Genomic DNA, 16889 nt, shown 5'->3' with positions numbered 1-16889 from the left:
ATTAGTCATTTTATTTTGTACCGAACACTATTTGATTCTTTTATGCTTATCTTCACATTAATTAAATACATGCTAGAGGGCTGGCTATAAGAGCTAGGGATGTGGCTTGGTAGAGGGCTTACCTTGCATGCACGAAACATTGGGTTCAATCCCTAGCACTACAAAACAAAAACAAAACGAAGATACATCTCTATGCTCCCTTTAAAGAAGGAAACTGGAGCTACAAAGTTTGAGCTTCCCTCTAACGTGGGATGGAAAGCACACTGTCATCCAGGCCCTCTTGTTCTATCTCTTCCAGGCTGTGTCTGTCGCTGTCCAGCTTTTCCATCCTCCTAGGCGGTGTCCTGGGTTCAGTACCAGGGGATGCTGAAGGCTCCAGTGCTGCTTTTGTTTTTGGAAGTGCATCTATCTGGATTCCAGTACAGGGAGTGTTGGATATCAAATACAGGACCTCTGCTTGCTAAGCAAAGACTATATCCTAGTCACACGGGCTCCAGCTTGATTCCTGTGGTTGACTACAGCACAGAGGACAGCTGAAGCTCAAAGGACATCTTTTTAAAGCAAATTGTAAACAGATGTTTCTGAAAACAAATTGTAAACTGATGTTTCTGAAACCTTCCAGATTTTTCCTAGAAGAAGATATGTCTGAGAAAAGAGATTATAACACCAAATAAGATTGGAAGGTTCTACTAAGATGAAATTTCATGAGTGAGGTTCTGTGGGAAGATGTTGCTTATGACAAATGGGAATATAATTTTGGGGAGGATGAAGATGAGTATGGGAGTCTGAAAAGACAAGATGCCAGAACACTGGAAGGCAGAAACAGCCTTTTAAGCCCAAAGCTGCCAGAAGAATACAACAGAGGGGCAATGCTGCCTTTTGGTTTTATGTTCATGAACACATGTTGCATAGCCAGAGCATTTGAAATTTCTACCACTTATAAACCAGACAGACTTGGTAATCATTTAACCTGTGACCTTGTCAAAGAAAATGTAATGAGGGCTGTATCACAAAGGGGAGAGATCAAGTTCAACTGAGTATAAGAACAAGACAACTGTAGAACCATGGAGTGTGGAAATAGAAAATTACTAAAATGAGACCTAAAGAATGGGGCACTGTTGCTAAAGTGGCTTAACAAGTCTCTTGATAAAACAGGCTTAGGCATCAAAGGTGAAGTATACAGTACTGGCTCAGATGTCAAGCAAGGGGGTTCTATCTATACTTGACTTAGCAGAATGTATACTAAAACTGGATACAGAAGCCCAAGGTGGGGTCTGATTAAGAAAAAGGCTCAGAAGAATCTAAATTTGGTTAAGGAATATTGCAGGTCTAATTTTCTTATCTGTTAAGGGTGTGTGTGTGTGTGTGTGTGTGTGTGTGTGTGTAGGCGGCACCAAGTAGGTCCCACAATCCTTCAGAGGAAGTTATCAAGAAAATCCTATAATGCTCAAGAAATGTTTAGTGAGGATGTCAGGATGCTTTGTGTTCCCAGTTGGGTAGCACTTAGAACAATGTGCACAGCTACAACTCTGGAAGACCCCAAATGCACCTCTTGTCTAAGAGATCTTTCCTCTCTCTTTCTATATCCTGGGCAGTGACTTCACTGGGAGCTGTCAGGTGATGTGAGCAAAAGGAGGGGATTTGCAGAAGTGAACATAGATTTAGGAATAAGTTCTGACAAGAATGTTGTTGCAGTGGTCAAATCACTGTAGCTGGGCCTTGAGTTGGGCAGTCTCTTCTGTAACACAAGCTGGAAGAAGTTTGTCTCCATGATAACTAGTTTTGATGCAAGGGGGAAAAAAAGTTTTATTAGAATAACAATAATCTTTTGTGGCCAGGGGGAAATCATATAGCAATGTGACAGTTACTCAGGGACCTACTCTGATACAATGTTTAGGTGATTCTACTGTAATGGTATGACTGTCATGGAATGCACTGATACAAATCTAGATGGTAGAGGACAATCACTGACATGTCCTTTTGAGGGAATTAAGAGAAATGGCACACTGTTGATAGCAAACTTTTAAAATATTTTTTGTTAAAGCAGGAGGAGTATATTCTAAAACAATGATAAAAGCATACTGAACATGAAATGAAACACAAAAGAGTAAGAAAAGATAATGAAACTAGGGTGAGAGAAAGCTGGTAGACAATTTTGATTTCATTTATGAGGTGCAGTGGTCATTTGAAATGAGGTTTGTCTAGCCTCACTGTTTCCTGTATTTCTGTTGTATCATCCCTAAAGCAGAGGAAGATAGTAAAACACTTGTCTCCAAGTGTTCCCTTTCTGTTTCCAAAATTCTAAGAACAATAACAAGAGCCTTGTCTAGAAAAAAAAAAAAAAAAGACATATATTATTTTGAAGAACACTGGCTTGCTTTTGTGCACACTGGGAACCAGGGCAAGATGTATACCAGGAGAGCTGCTCCTTGAAAGACTGGTCATATAAACAAACTTAAGCTAAACTAACCTTAGCTAATGCTGATGATGCCACTGCTTCTGCAGAATAACATACAAAAACATATATATCTACATATATATAAAGTTCCCATCCTAGATTGGAACTGAAGGCAATCTGGAAAGGCTGAGTCACGTGGCCAGTTGGCTATCACTGTACCATGAGAAGAGAGGTGCTGTCAACTGTCACACTTTTTGGAGCAGACACTAATCTCTTGTAAATTTCCCCCAACAAATCATGTACCTCCCATTCTGTCTCCAGGGACTTATCTTTGACTTTTCTGCAACATACCCCATCCACCTGGCACAAATGGACTTATGCAAGACAAGCTGTTCAAACAGAATTCATGATAAGTTTAAGACTCATCAAGTTCGGAACACGGTTATTCTAGACTTTTTGTTTGTTTGTTTGGTAGTGGGAATTGAACCCAGGGACATTCTAGAACTGAGCTACATCTCCAGCTGCTTTCATGTTTCTTAAAAAGTCGTTTTAGACTACTATTATTACTAAGGGTGAATTTTTAAGTGTTTTTCAATTTTTGTACAAGAAGCTTTTCTAACAAGTTCAAACAATATAGTCTATATTGCTTCTAGTATATGGTTCTAGTTATAAAAAGAAGTCCAGATTAAATAACATGAGAATGAGTCAGCAGTCCAAACTCTGGTAATATTTTACAACAGTGACCCAAAATTTGTGATGACACATATGATAAAATCAGAATATGAGATAGGAAGAATACATTCTCAACCATTAAATTCATTTATCAAAAAGAGATGAGTAAAGTACAGGAGATATATTTAGGTCACAGACCTTAATATTTATAAACTTTTAGTCAGGAGAAACAAGATAGAAACAAAAATAAAATCACTTATATAAATGAGTTATGCAAATTGCTGTATGATCAGATATCTGCCTTCATAAGAAGAAAAAAAAGAAATCCTGAACAATATATATATTCCAGAAAAATTAAAATATTCTAAAACCACAATGCCCTTTAATATAAGACAACTTGGGACTTGTATATATATCTAATAAGAAGTTTAGAGAGCATGTGTACTTTTGAATTTTGGATATTTTGACTAAACAGAATAAAGTATTAATTTCCAATTACTTTTAAAAGATGAAAAACTGAAGACTAAAAGAAACAGGTTATCAAAAAGTGATATATTTGTATTTCTAAAATTATGTAAAAGTTTTCAAAGGATTGAAAGTTGGCTAAGTGAAATGAATGCCTCTCAACTTGTGAGTGAACAGCACTATGAAATGATGAAAAAATTTCCTTTATGTAGTTATCACTTTTTGCTACATTAGTTCTTACCTTCAAAAGGACCTGCTTTACTAAATGTTTATATTTAACATGGTTGAGAAAATTTTCTTTTTTCTTTTTTGGTACCAGGAATTGAACCTTGGGGTGCTTAACCACTGAGCCACATATCCAGCCCTCTTTTGTATTTTCTTTAGACACAAGGTCTTTCTGAGTTGTTGAGGCTGGCTTTGAACTTGTGACTCTTCTGCCTTAGTCTCCTGAGGAGCTGGAATTATAGGTGTGTGCCACCATGTACCACTGAAAATATTATAGTATTTTGGTGAGAAAAAATTTCAAATCAACATTACATCAAGTACAAGTTTTGAAGTAAAACATTCAAATGATAATCATCCATTAACGACCTTTCTGAACTAAACCAATGGCTTTTTCTTTTTATTAGGAACCTAAAATTTCCTTTTTGATTATATCAAAGCCAAAATATAGTCCTTCCTACTAAATCATTTGATATGAAAATATACCTGAAATATTTCAAGAACAAGAACTGATGATGACTTAAAAATACATTTAGAAGACACATTAATATATTTCAACAGTAAATTATATTAGAACAAAGAAGGTCTTTTACAACAGTATTTGTAGGCTTTCCTAAAATACCATTTTACGTGTTGGGATGACAGAGCAAGGGTAAGAATGCATGAGGAAACAATGAAACACTAAAAATATTCCTTGGGAGAAAATTCAATAAAAATGTGGGAAATTGCAAACGCATATAAATCCTTCACAGTCCTAGGCATTTGGCAATAATTAGTATACTTCAAAATACAAGTGAAAATTTTATTTACACTATTAAAAAAGACCAATATGCACACACTGAAAACACAGCAACTTACCTATGTGGACAGCCTTGGCAGATCTTCTGATCAGCAAAGGAACCTCCTAGGACTTTACTCAACATAGCTGGATGTCCTAAAGCTTTTAAAGCTTCATCCAAACTATCCACCAAAGAATTAAAAAATTCTAAGGCATCATGCTGCTCACGAAGATTAACAGGTTCCCCCCAAAGCCTATTAAATAAATGGAATAAAACAAGGAATAAGAGTCCCAAAATTTCATCTTCATAACTAAATAACGATGACAGAAACATAATCTAAAAGTTTATTCTTTACATAAGGGAAGATAAAATAAACCAATGCAAATTTTATAGTAAAGATATTGGAAATAAAGCTCATAATAAAAATAATATTGCAGAGTTAATGAATTATTGTAAAACTCTTGGTGTAACTCAGATTGATGATAGAATGTTTGTTTTATGAGATACAGTATTTCATATATTTTTTAATTCAAGTAGTATCATTTTCAAGTCAGAGAAACCCAACATATGACGATACTAGAGTTATTTTTCCTCACAATTCTGTGTTTATTCTTTGTGTGATTCAGTAAAATAGTCATAACACTTTATCCCTAAAGCATTTTTCCAAGTGAAAAGAGAAAAAGAAAGGGCTAGGGCATTTGCTTAGCATGTGTGAGAGTCACTGTGTTCGATTCTCAGCACCACATAAAATATACAATTAAAAAATAAAAAAAGGAAAAAGAAAAAGTTGACCATTTTGTTAGAATAAATGTATTTTCAATACTATAAGTGATTCTACATTTTATGTGAATCAGTTCTGAGAAAATTAAATATCAACTGTGTACACACAAAATGAGATATTGTGGCACATGCTTGGGATCTCAGATATTCACAAGGCTTACAGGTTTGACGTTAGCCTTGGAAACTTAGTGAGACCTTTTCTCAAAGTATTGAGAAGAGGGCTGGGATTGTGGCTCAGTAGTACAGCGCTTGCCTAGCATGTGTGAGATGCTGGGTTCAATCCTCAGCAAAAATAAAATAAAGGTATGTGTCCAACAAAAACTAAAGAAGGAGGGGGGAGGAGGGGAGAGGAGGAGGGGGAGGGAAGACAGGGGGAGGGGGAATGGGAGGGGAGGGAGGGGGACGAGAAGGAGGAGGGGGAGGGGAGGAGGGGGAGGAGGGGAGGACGTTAATATCTATATCGAAATAAAATAAAATAAAAAATAACTTAAAAAACCCCAAAGGCTTGGTTGATGTAGCATAGTGGGTTCAATTCCCTAGTAATACCAAACAATCACAACCACCACCAAAATAAGAACTACTATTGGCAAAACAGATGATGTAGTGGAAAGTACCAAGAATATCTACTTTAACATTATTCATACCACACCTGGAGAATGTATTATTTTTAGCAAATGTATGGCAATTTTCTGAATTTGCCATTGAGCTACATTGTCTTATTCATCCACATCAGGGTGAATTTTCACAATTTAAAAAGATTTCACTACACTAAAAATTCATTTTAAATTTATATAGACTAAAATGGGTGTGATGGTGCATGCCTACAGTCTCAGAGGCAGGAGAATTGCGAGTTCAAAGCCAGCCTCAGCAAAAACAAGGTGCTAAAAGCAACTTAAGAGAGACCCCCTTTCTTTCTCAAAAAAAAAAAAAAAAAAAAAAAAAAAAGGCCATTCTTGTGGGAAACAGGATGTTAAATTTTACAATGGTAAAAGTTATTCAACCACCAAACAATATTACAACATAAGTCCTAATATTAGCTTTTGTAGTCAGACACTTCTATCATTAATTCCTGTCAACTACTTATTTGTTGTCCAGATAAGTAGATTTTTCTAGGAATCTAAGGGAGGCAGGCAGTATGGGTAGCTTAGGGAGGTTGTTTTAAATGAAAACTAAACAGAAACCCCCCCAAACTTAAAACTAAGATTTTCTGAGTTGCATCTGAGATGTAGTTCATCTTTTCAGATCGTGCTTTTATAATTGTTAAGAGTTTGTAAAGACTGTTACCTCTAACTCTTTCATGTAGTTCTTTTCCTACCAGACTATTTCCCCTCTCATACATGTAATGATAGTTAGCTCCAGAATACTCAACAGAAATTAAAGGTGACTTAATTTTTGCAGCTTTTTTACTATAAACAATATTTTCAGTTTACCTCAACTCTACGCAATCTCTCCAGAAGTAAGGAATGTCACTAGTTTCTCTGTCAATGTTCTACCTTGCATTATAGCCTAAAATCTTCAAGTTAGTAGCTCCTGTAGAATTCTTACGTTTCCTATCTCACAGATGTTAGTCACTCTTTTTCTTTTCTTTCTGATAGACCAGGTAGGTCATAAGGTCATAATTTATTTGTAGTAAGAATTTGCAAAATTTATTATCTAAATGCTCTTGGAATCAATTCCCCACAGATCTGAGCAAAAAGTGAACTTCTTAACCAGTTTCCCCACTGGCAGGTTCTTGCAAAACTATATATGTATTGCAATTATCAGGATCAGTACTGATACCAGTGTAAGCTTCAATCACATTCAGATTTCTTGAGTCTAGTTTATACCATTTTTGTGTATGTGCTTGTAAACAATTATCATGGGTATGTCTGTTTCTATTATGACAGTCAAGATATAGAACATTTACAGTATCATCAGGATCTATTAAGTTTTATATTTATACCCACAGAGCTGGGGGGATGGTGCTGGGTGGCTCAGTGGCAGAGTTCTTGCCAAGCGTATGTGAGGTACTAGGTTTGATTCTTAGTAATACATATAAATAAATAAAGGTCCATCAGCAACTAAATATAAAATTTTAAAAGAAAGAAAAAATAGAGCTGGGGATAAGGCTCAATGGTTGAGTGCCCCCTGAGTTCAATCCCTGGCATCCCCCCCTGCCCCCCCAAAATAATAGTTTTATAAATCATAAAATGTTACTATGGCCATTTTAATATCAATTCAGCCTATCCTAGAACATGAGAGATCTTTCCGTATTCTGAAATCTTCAATTTCTTCCTTCAGTGTTCTATAGTTTTCATTGTAGACATCTTTTGCCAGTTTTGTTATATTGATTTCTAAATATTTTATTTCTTTGTTTAGACACTGTAGAACCTAGTATTTAACTACTGAGACATATCCCTAATCCCTTTTTTATAAAGACAGGGTCTCAGGTTTCTCTGAGTTGCTTAGGGGCTCAGAAGTTGCTAAGGCTGGCTTTGAATTTGAGATTCTCCTACCTCAGCTTCCTGAGCTTCTGGGATTACTGGTGTGAACCACTGCACTTAGTGTATTTTATTCAATAACTAGATAACTAGATAACTGAGGATGCATCAGATAAAAAAAATCCTTTAGGTAAGGAGGTAAGGATCCATTAAGGGTCACATGCAAAAACAAGGGAAATACAGGATCCAGAAAAAAAAAAAAAAAAAAAAGGATCATTATGTTTCTGTGTTTAAAGATATGCTTTAAAAAAGAGGTAATTCTGTTAGAAGAGCTCAATTGTTACACCAGAGCTCTCATTTTCTGACAATAAACAGGAATGGATAGTGGGGCTTAGTGGGATGGACATACTCAAGGTATAGAAGGGGTCTCCGGGGAGGAGTCTAATAAGGACATTGAAGAGAACAGGGATTTGAGAGCAATGGAGATTTTAGATATATTCTTTTTTTTTTTTAATATTTATTTTTTAGTTGTAGTTAGACACAATGCCTTTTATTTATTTATTTATATGTGGTGCTGAGGATCGAACCCAGGGCCTTGCACATACTAGGCAAATACTCTATCACTGAGCCCCAACCCCAGCCCAATATATATCCTGTTTTTGAAGATATGATCCTAATAATTCTAGCCAGAGGCTTTGTTGAGCCCATTCCTTTAAAAACTCTTAAAAAAACTTAAGGTACAAATTCTATATATGGCCCCAGAGCTCCATTTGTACAGAGCTTATTAGAATCTCTTGCCAATGAAGTTTAATTCCCAATGACTGGCTCACACTAGCTAAGATCTACTTATCAGGGAGTGATTAAAAAATCTAAATGGACAGAACTTAGTACAAAAAAGGGTGACAGAATCAAGCTTATGATGTTAGTATCATTTATAAAATGATGATTGGAACTGGACAATTTGCTGACACAATTCTCCAGCTGAATTCTGATATACAGGTCTACCTGCAAATAAATGTAGCTGCTTAAAAAAAGACTTGGAGAGAGGGGCTAGGGTTGTGGCTCAGAGGGAGAGCACTTATCTAGCATGCATGAGGCACTGGGTTCGATCCTCAGCTACACATACATATAAAATAAAGATATTGTGTTCACCTATAACTAAAAAATGAATATTAAAAAAAAGGAAAAAAGAAAAAAAAGAAAAAAGACTCGAGAGAGTTGCCAAATAAGGGAGAACAGACTACGGGCAGCACTAACATTAAACAGGGTCCTGATGAACCTTACACACATTTTGTGGTACAGCTATATCAAGCTATTAGTGAAGTGATTAAAGAAACAGATGCTGACAATTTAGTGGTTAAAGTGGCTGTTAAAAATGCTAAGAAAACCTGTCAGGAGCTCATCCACTGTTATAATGAGAAAGAAATGGTTACTGATTTTGTATGTCTCTGTACTGAAACTGGGAGCATGTATGTTCAAAGAGTAACTTTGGCTAAACCCTAAAAAATACCTGGTAGCTTGGAAGAATAAAAATTCTAAAAGGTATATTTTACTTGTGGACAGAGTGGGCATTTAGCCAGAGACTGAGGAAAGCTACATGGCCAAAATACAAAGGCAAGCCAAACCAGGCCTGTGTCCTTGTTGCCACAGTGGTAAACACTGGAACAAATGAACACAGATCTCAAATGAATACACATGGATAATATTTGCCTCTTCAGAAGGGAAACAAAAGGCAGGCCAGCCCTGGCCCTGTCAAACTGTGGGGACACTGTCACTCACTCCAGAGCAGACAAAATCCTGCCAAACCTTTCTTCCCACCATCTAGGACCTGTATAGGGCTGCTGTGATTAGTGCGGCAAATTAGCAGGTTCTGGTGAGGGGCGATGGGAGATTGAAGGAAATAAGATTCACAAACACAGATCTTAAAGATTGAACAGCTGGGGTCAGGTAGAGTGCTGCTCTCTGATGGAGAAGCAGGTCTAAAGAATTACATCAGCAATCTACATACTATAGCTGCAATGTGCAATGTTAGGAACATTGTGCAGTTCTCAAGAAAGTCCATTGATTAAAAGTTACTAATTCCAGGGCAGATTAAGGAGAAGTGGAACAGGTGAAACATTGTGATTATTTTAGCAAGGAAACTCCTTCACTCCTAGGAGCTGTGTGCCTGAGAATAAGGTTGAAGTTGATAAGACTCTAGCATGAAGGACATTCCCATTGCAACTGGGCATCCTATGCCTTTGCACAGAAACTTTCAGAGTCATCAAATATCCACAGCAGTAAACTTATCAGGAATCCCAATCTCAGACACTGGTCTCCCAATCTCTGTCACCACTCTCCACACAGGGCCCCAGCAGGATGTGCAGAATTAAACCTCCACCCTACTGCCAGGAATGTACTGATACCCAAAATAGGCCAACACCCATTGGTATTTATGGCCATTTGCCTTCTGGCACAGTAGGACTTATAGTGGAACAGAGAAGGCTAACTGTGAAGGGATTTCAAGTACTGCCAGGAGTAATAGATCCAGATTTTACAGGAGAACTAAAAATCACCAATTCCATCGTTCAAGAACTTCCAAAAAATAATTTAGTTCCATTTCTTCTTTGGCCTTATTGATCAACAAGAAAAATTTCTATCACAAATACTTAGAGGTGGTCAAGAATTTGGCTCATCAGATAAGACATATTGGGAATAATTAGTAAGGAAAGATAATTAGTAAGGAAATAATTAGTAAGGAAGAACGCTTTCAATTCGAGCTTAAAATAAACAACCAAAAAAAATTTCAAGGTATTATAGACCCTGTGGCAGATGTATCTGTTATTCCATAGTATACTGGCCTAAAAATTGGTCTTTACATAGAGTCTATACGAATTTGGAAGGCTTAGATAATATTTCTCAATCTGTACAAAGTGCTCAGTATCTTCGATGGAAAGTCTCAGAAGGAAACAAGAGACATTTCAATCATTATAGTCTTAAAAGTTTGCCAGTACATTTATAGGGTTGTGATATAGTAACGAGTCCTTTTACTAATGAGTCCTAGATCTGTGGTCACTTCTCAAATGTTTGATCAAAGATTTATTCCCAAAGGATTCAGCAAAAATCAACAAGGAAGGTATTCTCCAGTGGCACAATCTTCTCAATAAGAAAAATATGGATTAGGATATACTTCTAATCATCCTTTCAATAGGATGATTAGGATGTATCTTTTCAATAGGATGATTAGGAGTATGTCTTTGACCCATAAGACAGCAGAAAAACTAACTGCACATTAGATGACCCCATCTAGGTTAATCAATGGCCCCTTATTGGGGGGAAGCTTCAACCAACTCATATAGTAGACCAAGAAAAGCTATAAGCTGGTCATACTGAATCTACTTTCAGTCCTTGAAATGAAATATTCTAATTTCTGTAATTAAGGAAAAAATCTGGTAATTGATGGATTCTCTAGTCTCAGCATCCTTCTTTCATAGCTATTCCATTTGATTATCCTTTAACTGTTACAGATTTAAAGGATTGTTTTTTCATTAAACCTTCACATCCAGCTACTTGTAAGTGCTTTACATTTAGCATTCCATCTATTAACTTAAGGAGCCAACTAAAATATACTGTTGGAAGATGTTACCACAGTGTATGGCTAATAGTCCTATTTTATGTTAAACTTTTTGTAGCTCAAACAATAGCTCTTGTGCAAAAACAGTACTCTAATGCATATTTATTCATTATATGAATGACATATTTTGGCCCATCCTGATTCAGGTATACTTTTACAAATGTATGCTCACTTAGTGTTTTTGTCACTATGGACTTGTGTTTACCATTGAAAAGGTACAAAACCATCTCTCCTTTTTTAGGAAGTTTAATTGAAGAACGTAAAACTTGTCAACAAAATGTACAGATTAGAACTGATGTCTTATGTTCTCTCAATGATTTTCAAAAGTTAATGAAAGATATTAAATAGTTAAGGTCTAGCTTACAATTATCTACTACAGATTTGAGCACTTTTCTGATATTTTATGTATGGATCCCTTTCAGGCCTGTGCTCAACAGCTTGCTGCAGAAACAAAGGTGGTGTTAATAAAAGCTGAAACTGTCACTAAGATTGCACAACTACTAAAATTAATTCAAAGGAGCCTACACGTTTTTTCCTTTAGGAGCTATATGGTAGTCTTTAGGAGTTATCAAATGGCTTCATCTTGCTCTTTACTCAAACATCTTTAATCCCATTTCATGATCTTGTTTCTCAGCTTAGTAAAGGTAGAAATCCAGTTCTACAGAGCCTTCTCTTATTGTAGTACTGTTTTCAGTCCAATAAGGATGGCTATAACAAGTGGCTTCTGTTGATTTTTCTGCCAAGTAGAAAATCATTATCCTCATAATAGGCTTTATTCAGTTTGCTAGAGTGTCTTATTTTTCCAAAAATAGTATGCACCCAGCCAATACCTGAGGCACTTACAGTATTGATGGCTCCAGTACAGGTTAGGCTGGTTACTATAGTATTGCTAACACTAAAGTGGTACAAACTTCTTACATATCTGCACAAAGAGCCGAGTTTCAAGCTCCCATTTGTGCTCTGTTCCAAGATGATAGCGTATGGGGACCTAAGATAGCCAAACTCACTCGCCCTTGGGATATAACTAAATATATTAAGATGTTTTTAAAAATGGAACTCCCCAATGATAGAACTGGGTGCCTTTCCTAAATGGATAGTGTATGCCAACACTTGGCCAGTATGTCATAATGTCTATAGTAGTAATGAATATATTTTGGATTGGTCTTACAGAGTTGATGAGGGACACCTAAATCAAAAATCTATGATCCCTGGAGAATTTATAAGTAATGTTCTGACCTTTAGTGGTGGTGGAATACAAAGAGACCTTTAGAGGCTTGACAGCCTCCCTACTACCTGATCTGTGAATAAACATTGTCTTGTTGTGGCCTGTTTTAATTTCCAGAAATATGAAAGTAAACAGGACAACAAAATTCATTATGTAATTGTTATAAACTGTAAAGTGACTAAATGCATTATGAGATAACAGAGGTCAGGGATACTTGTGTTATAATAACCTTCGTTTATTTTTGACTACAGCTAATATTTGAGAGCCCTGGAATTCTGATACTGGAGTTCAAGTCTTATAATAGACTCATTCCCAGATAGGAGAAACCAGCATGCTCTTAAGTCTTGTTATAACTGGAGATTCAGCTTGATATCTGCTTTAGTCTCTATCATGACTGCTGCTATATCCTTATCCAAAGGCATACAAAATGCTCAATTTGTTACTGACTTGGCTAAATTTAAATTTAAAGCTTGGCTGCCATGCTAACTGCAGATATACTTGGGTCACAGCTTCTCAATGGAATTGGGAGAAAATTATAAATCACTTAATGGGCATTTGGTAAGGAAACAATGAGCCTGGATCTAATACGTTATACCATCATAGCCAAGATATTCAAGAAAGTCAAATTGACTCTGGATCACACATGGCTTGCTAAACAAATACTTAATGATCTAAATGGTTTTACTCTTTGGAATATGTTGTGATACAGTTTTGGATGCCAAATCTTCTGAGGAGAAATCTAATGACTCCAAGTTTTAACCCATCACTTGCATTTAAAAAATAAAAAAGGAACAGATGTGGAGAGTGGTGACAGAGACTAGGAGAGCAGTGACTTGAGACTGGGGGTTTCTGAAGACTTCATGGCTGTGGTGTACTTGCTGCGTGGGACTGTGCAAGGGCACAGGATACCTAGTTGGCATGGTAATACCCCACCTGAAGAGGCTATGTGCAAGAGTCTTATCAGCTTCGACCTTGATCTCAGGTACACAGCTCCAGGGTACAGAAGAATTCTCATGCTAGATAACCACAATGTTTCTTAAGCTCTGGTATTCCTGAACCTACCCGCTTAACAGTAACTTTCAACAATGGGCCTCCTTGAGAGCAGCATAAAGCTCTTAACAGTGTACACTGCAACTGTGGAAAAGCTGCATAGATGTTTCTAATTATGTAACTTTCCTGAGTACAAAGAATAATGCTTGCAAAGACTTTAACCTGATAATGAGTCATATATAAATAAAGACTGCTGGAATAACTCTTCAGATCTGCTTGTCCATCAGAGAGCACACCTCCATCTGATCCCAGCTATTTATGTTGACATCTGTGAGTCTTTCTTTTCTAATCCCCCATCAGCCCTTACTGGTACCATGCTTGGTTGTGTAGGACATGGCAAATTTGGCATAACTCTTCTTCCAAAAAAAAAAAAAAGAACGAAGATGTAGCTCAGTGGAAAAGTTCTCCTGGGTTCATTCCCTAGTATCAAAACAAAACCCAAACAAATAAATGACAAACTACATAGAAAATACATTTGATATCTGCTTCAATTCAGAATAAAATTAAATCAAGGAGAAAACCTATATTCTCTTTTGTAGTTCAAAGTTTAACAAAATACAAAACAAGTGATATGTTAAGAGAGTAAAAGCACTTAAGCCTTTCCAGTTGGGACAATAGTAAAGAAAAATTGACTAAAAAGTACAGCTAGAGGACTATCATTATTTAAACATTAAATAAATATATGTTCTAACATATCTTTTAGAAGTTTAAAGTGAGTGCATTAGTTTTATAAAACTAAAGTGATCATTCACCCATTATTTACCTGAATTGTTTCCAAAATCCTCTGGGCACATAGTATTGTAGTTGGGAAGCAGCCAAATGACCAAAGATGACCTGAAGGTGTCGTAAGACACCAATATTATACTCTTTCCTATCTTCTGTCTTACTTAATACTGGTTTGTCTTCAAACTGATGAGGATATCCAAATACATCATCTCGGGGATCAACATTATTCTACAGACCAAAAACATCACTGATGAGCTAATTTAACTTTAAAAGTAGAGGAATAAGTTTAAAGAAATACCAAATGGTAAACGACTTGCATTATTCTGTATTTCTTCTTTCTAAATTAATCTTTCAATTTAGAATACTAGTGTTTTTTTAATAGGTCATAAAAAATTTTACAGGTGAGTTAGAAAATAATAATAAAATAATATTATTAAAGTTTCACTGGAGGTAGTAACATTTGTTCAAGTACACTAGAATAGAGAAAAATAAGTTCACTGACTTAAGTAACTTCTGGGGAGTAAGTTATTCTATCTTTTTAAGATTCAATATCTTCTTATGGGAACTATTCTTCATGGTTAGTATGAAATAATTAGACACACAACCAGAATTATTAACATTCAATAAATATAGCCATAAATAAATGTTAATAAATAAATAACCATAAATAAATATAGGGTTGCTGTAGTAATAGTAGAATGAATAGTAATAGTTGCTGTAGTAATAATCTGACAAAAAGCATTTCTAAAAGTCATAATCTCAATGTAGCGAAAGAGTATAATTTATTTGTTTTGGAGAAGACTGAAGATCTTTCTGTTTTCTTTGTATTTGAAGTTTACTATAATAGAGAAATGAATAGTTCCTTTCCTTGAGAAGCTCACAGTCTAGGAATTAGTAAATACAGACAATCCTACTGAAAGAAAGAGCAGATAACATAAAGATGAAATATTATCACATTTTTTTGCCTGATTTATTTTTTCTATGTGATTAGCCATCTTTATATTTAACTCAATACCTTTAGCAGGATGGTATGCACAACCAAATTTCACCAGTGTGGTTCTTTTCTAGATTGTATACCCTACAGATACTAAAATGGTAAACTTAATCAGACCTTACTGCTGGTTGGGTATGCTTTATTAGATTCTAGAAGATGGAGGCAGGTGTATGATTCAGAAACTTCCTAAATGATGGATTATTACCTGACAAACTATTTCTGATCACTGAAGGAAAAAAACTTTAGAAATGGGGAAAGAAATATTACCACTATTGTCATAATTTGACCCATACTTAGTTCTTTTTCAAAAATTTTATTTATTACATTTTTTCCAGTTATTGATAGACCCTGAGAATCAAACCCAGTGTCTCATACATGTCAGGCAAGTATTCTACCACTGAGTCACAATCCCAGCCCTCCACACTTAGTTCTTCTTGGCATATATGCAAGAAAAAGTGAAAGGCAGTTAATTTGTCTTCCATAATTCACATATTTAACAGCCATGTCTTAGTATATATACCCTGATCTGCCACTAAAACTTCACTTTTCTTTGGCTTTATCTACCCTGAAAACGTCTGATAAGTAGCCTCATTAGAATAGACACAATAACTTTAAAAATTAAAAGAATGAAAATGTAATTTAATAGTCAAACACTTAAACAGGACTCACAAAACATGGTTATATTAACTGTGCTTGCTTGAAAGACAAACAGGAAACTGACAAAAATTGCTAACTATGGAGTTTTAAGTCTATTACATAATGAGCACCGTAATACACTAGGCAGTGGCTCAGAGATTCTAGCACTACCATCAAATAGTTAAAAATAATTAAAATTTACCTCAATGTCCTGCTTCTCATCCCAGAACATATCATCATCTATATCACTACCTGTGCCTTCAACAGTAAGAATACTGTTCCTAATGGAAGGAATCATGTATAACTGCTGAATCACAGAATTCATATAACAAGTTGCACCAGCATTTTTGAGCCCCACAAATCCTTCTGGTGGCCGAGGTCCAACAGGCGGCAGATATTCCCACTCAGTAAGTGCTTCACAAGCTGAAAGAAGTAAAAAAAACAAGATGCTTATAACGTGAAAATAATGTTTCTGTCTGCTTGCAGATCCACTGGGTTAACTAATATTAGCAAAAATTTTGACCACTAAAGGTACTTCGCAATAGTACTGTTTATCCTTTAATAACATGAGCAAGTGTTATAGATCCTTACTGAAGACCTCTGGAGTTAATATCATTTATAGACATCATGGAAACAATAATATATAGTATAATATTAAAATTTTATAAAATTTAAAAATTAATATTAAAATTTGATGTGTTAACTATACCATTGGCTTTATTTATTTAATTTTTATATACTTGGCCCTTAAGATACTTCTGAACTTTTAAATAATCAGAACATTATAGTTTTCTTAGTTTTAATTCAACCCAAGATCACTTAGGTTCAGACTCATAAAAAGTATGTCTCACATGAACATTTAGATCTTTCTTTATTAAGTATTAAGAAAATAACAAATGCTTTGTCTAT

The 16889-nt window shown here is 35.6% G+C and overlaps 1 protein-coding gene across 4 annotated transcripts in view; it reads right to left on the bottom strand.

The window, feature by feature from the left end:
• The window catches only part of LOC139703464 (ubiquitin carboxyl-terminal hydrolase 9X-like), a 119142-nt gene that overhangs the window by 15440 nt on the left and 86813 nt on the right, over nucleotides 1-16889 (bottom strand). For all 4 annotated transcript variants that reach the window (XM_071606932.1, XM_071606935.1, XM_071606934.1 and 1 more), the window contains 3 exons: nucleotides 16183-16403; nucleotides 14388-14578; nucleotides 4616-4789 (listed from right to left, as the gene is read on the bottom strand). In XM_071606932.1, the coding sequence (XP_071463033.1) occupies nucleotides 4616-4789; nucleotides 14388-14578; nucleotides 16183-16403 (586 nt within the window). The remainder of the gene's footprint in view (nucleotides 1-4615; nucleotides 4790-14387; nucleotides 14579-16182; nucleotides 16404-16889) is intronic.

This window comes from Marmota flaviventris, chromosome Y (assembly GCF_047511675.1).
Source record: "Marmota flaviventris isolate mMarFla1 chromosome Y, mMarFla1.hap1, whole genome shotgun sequence".
Lineage (NCBI taxonomy): Eukaryota > Metazoa > Chordata > Mammalia > Rodentia > Sciuridae > Marmota > Marmota flaviventris.
The sequence above is the reverse complement of the archived record's forward strand: the minus strand, read 5'-3'. Positions and strand labels throughout refer to the sequence as shown.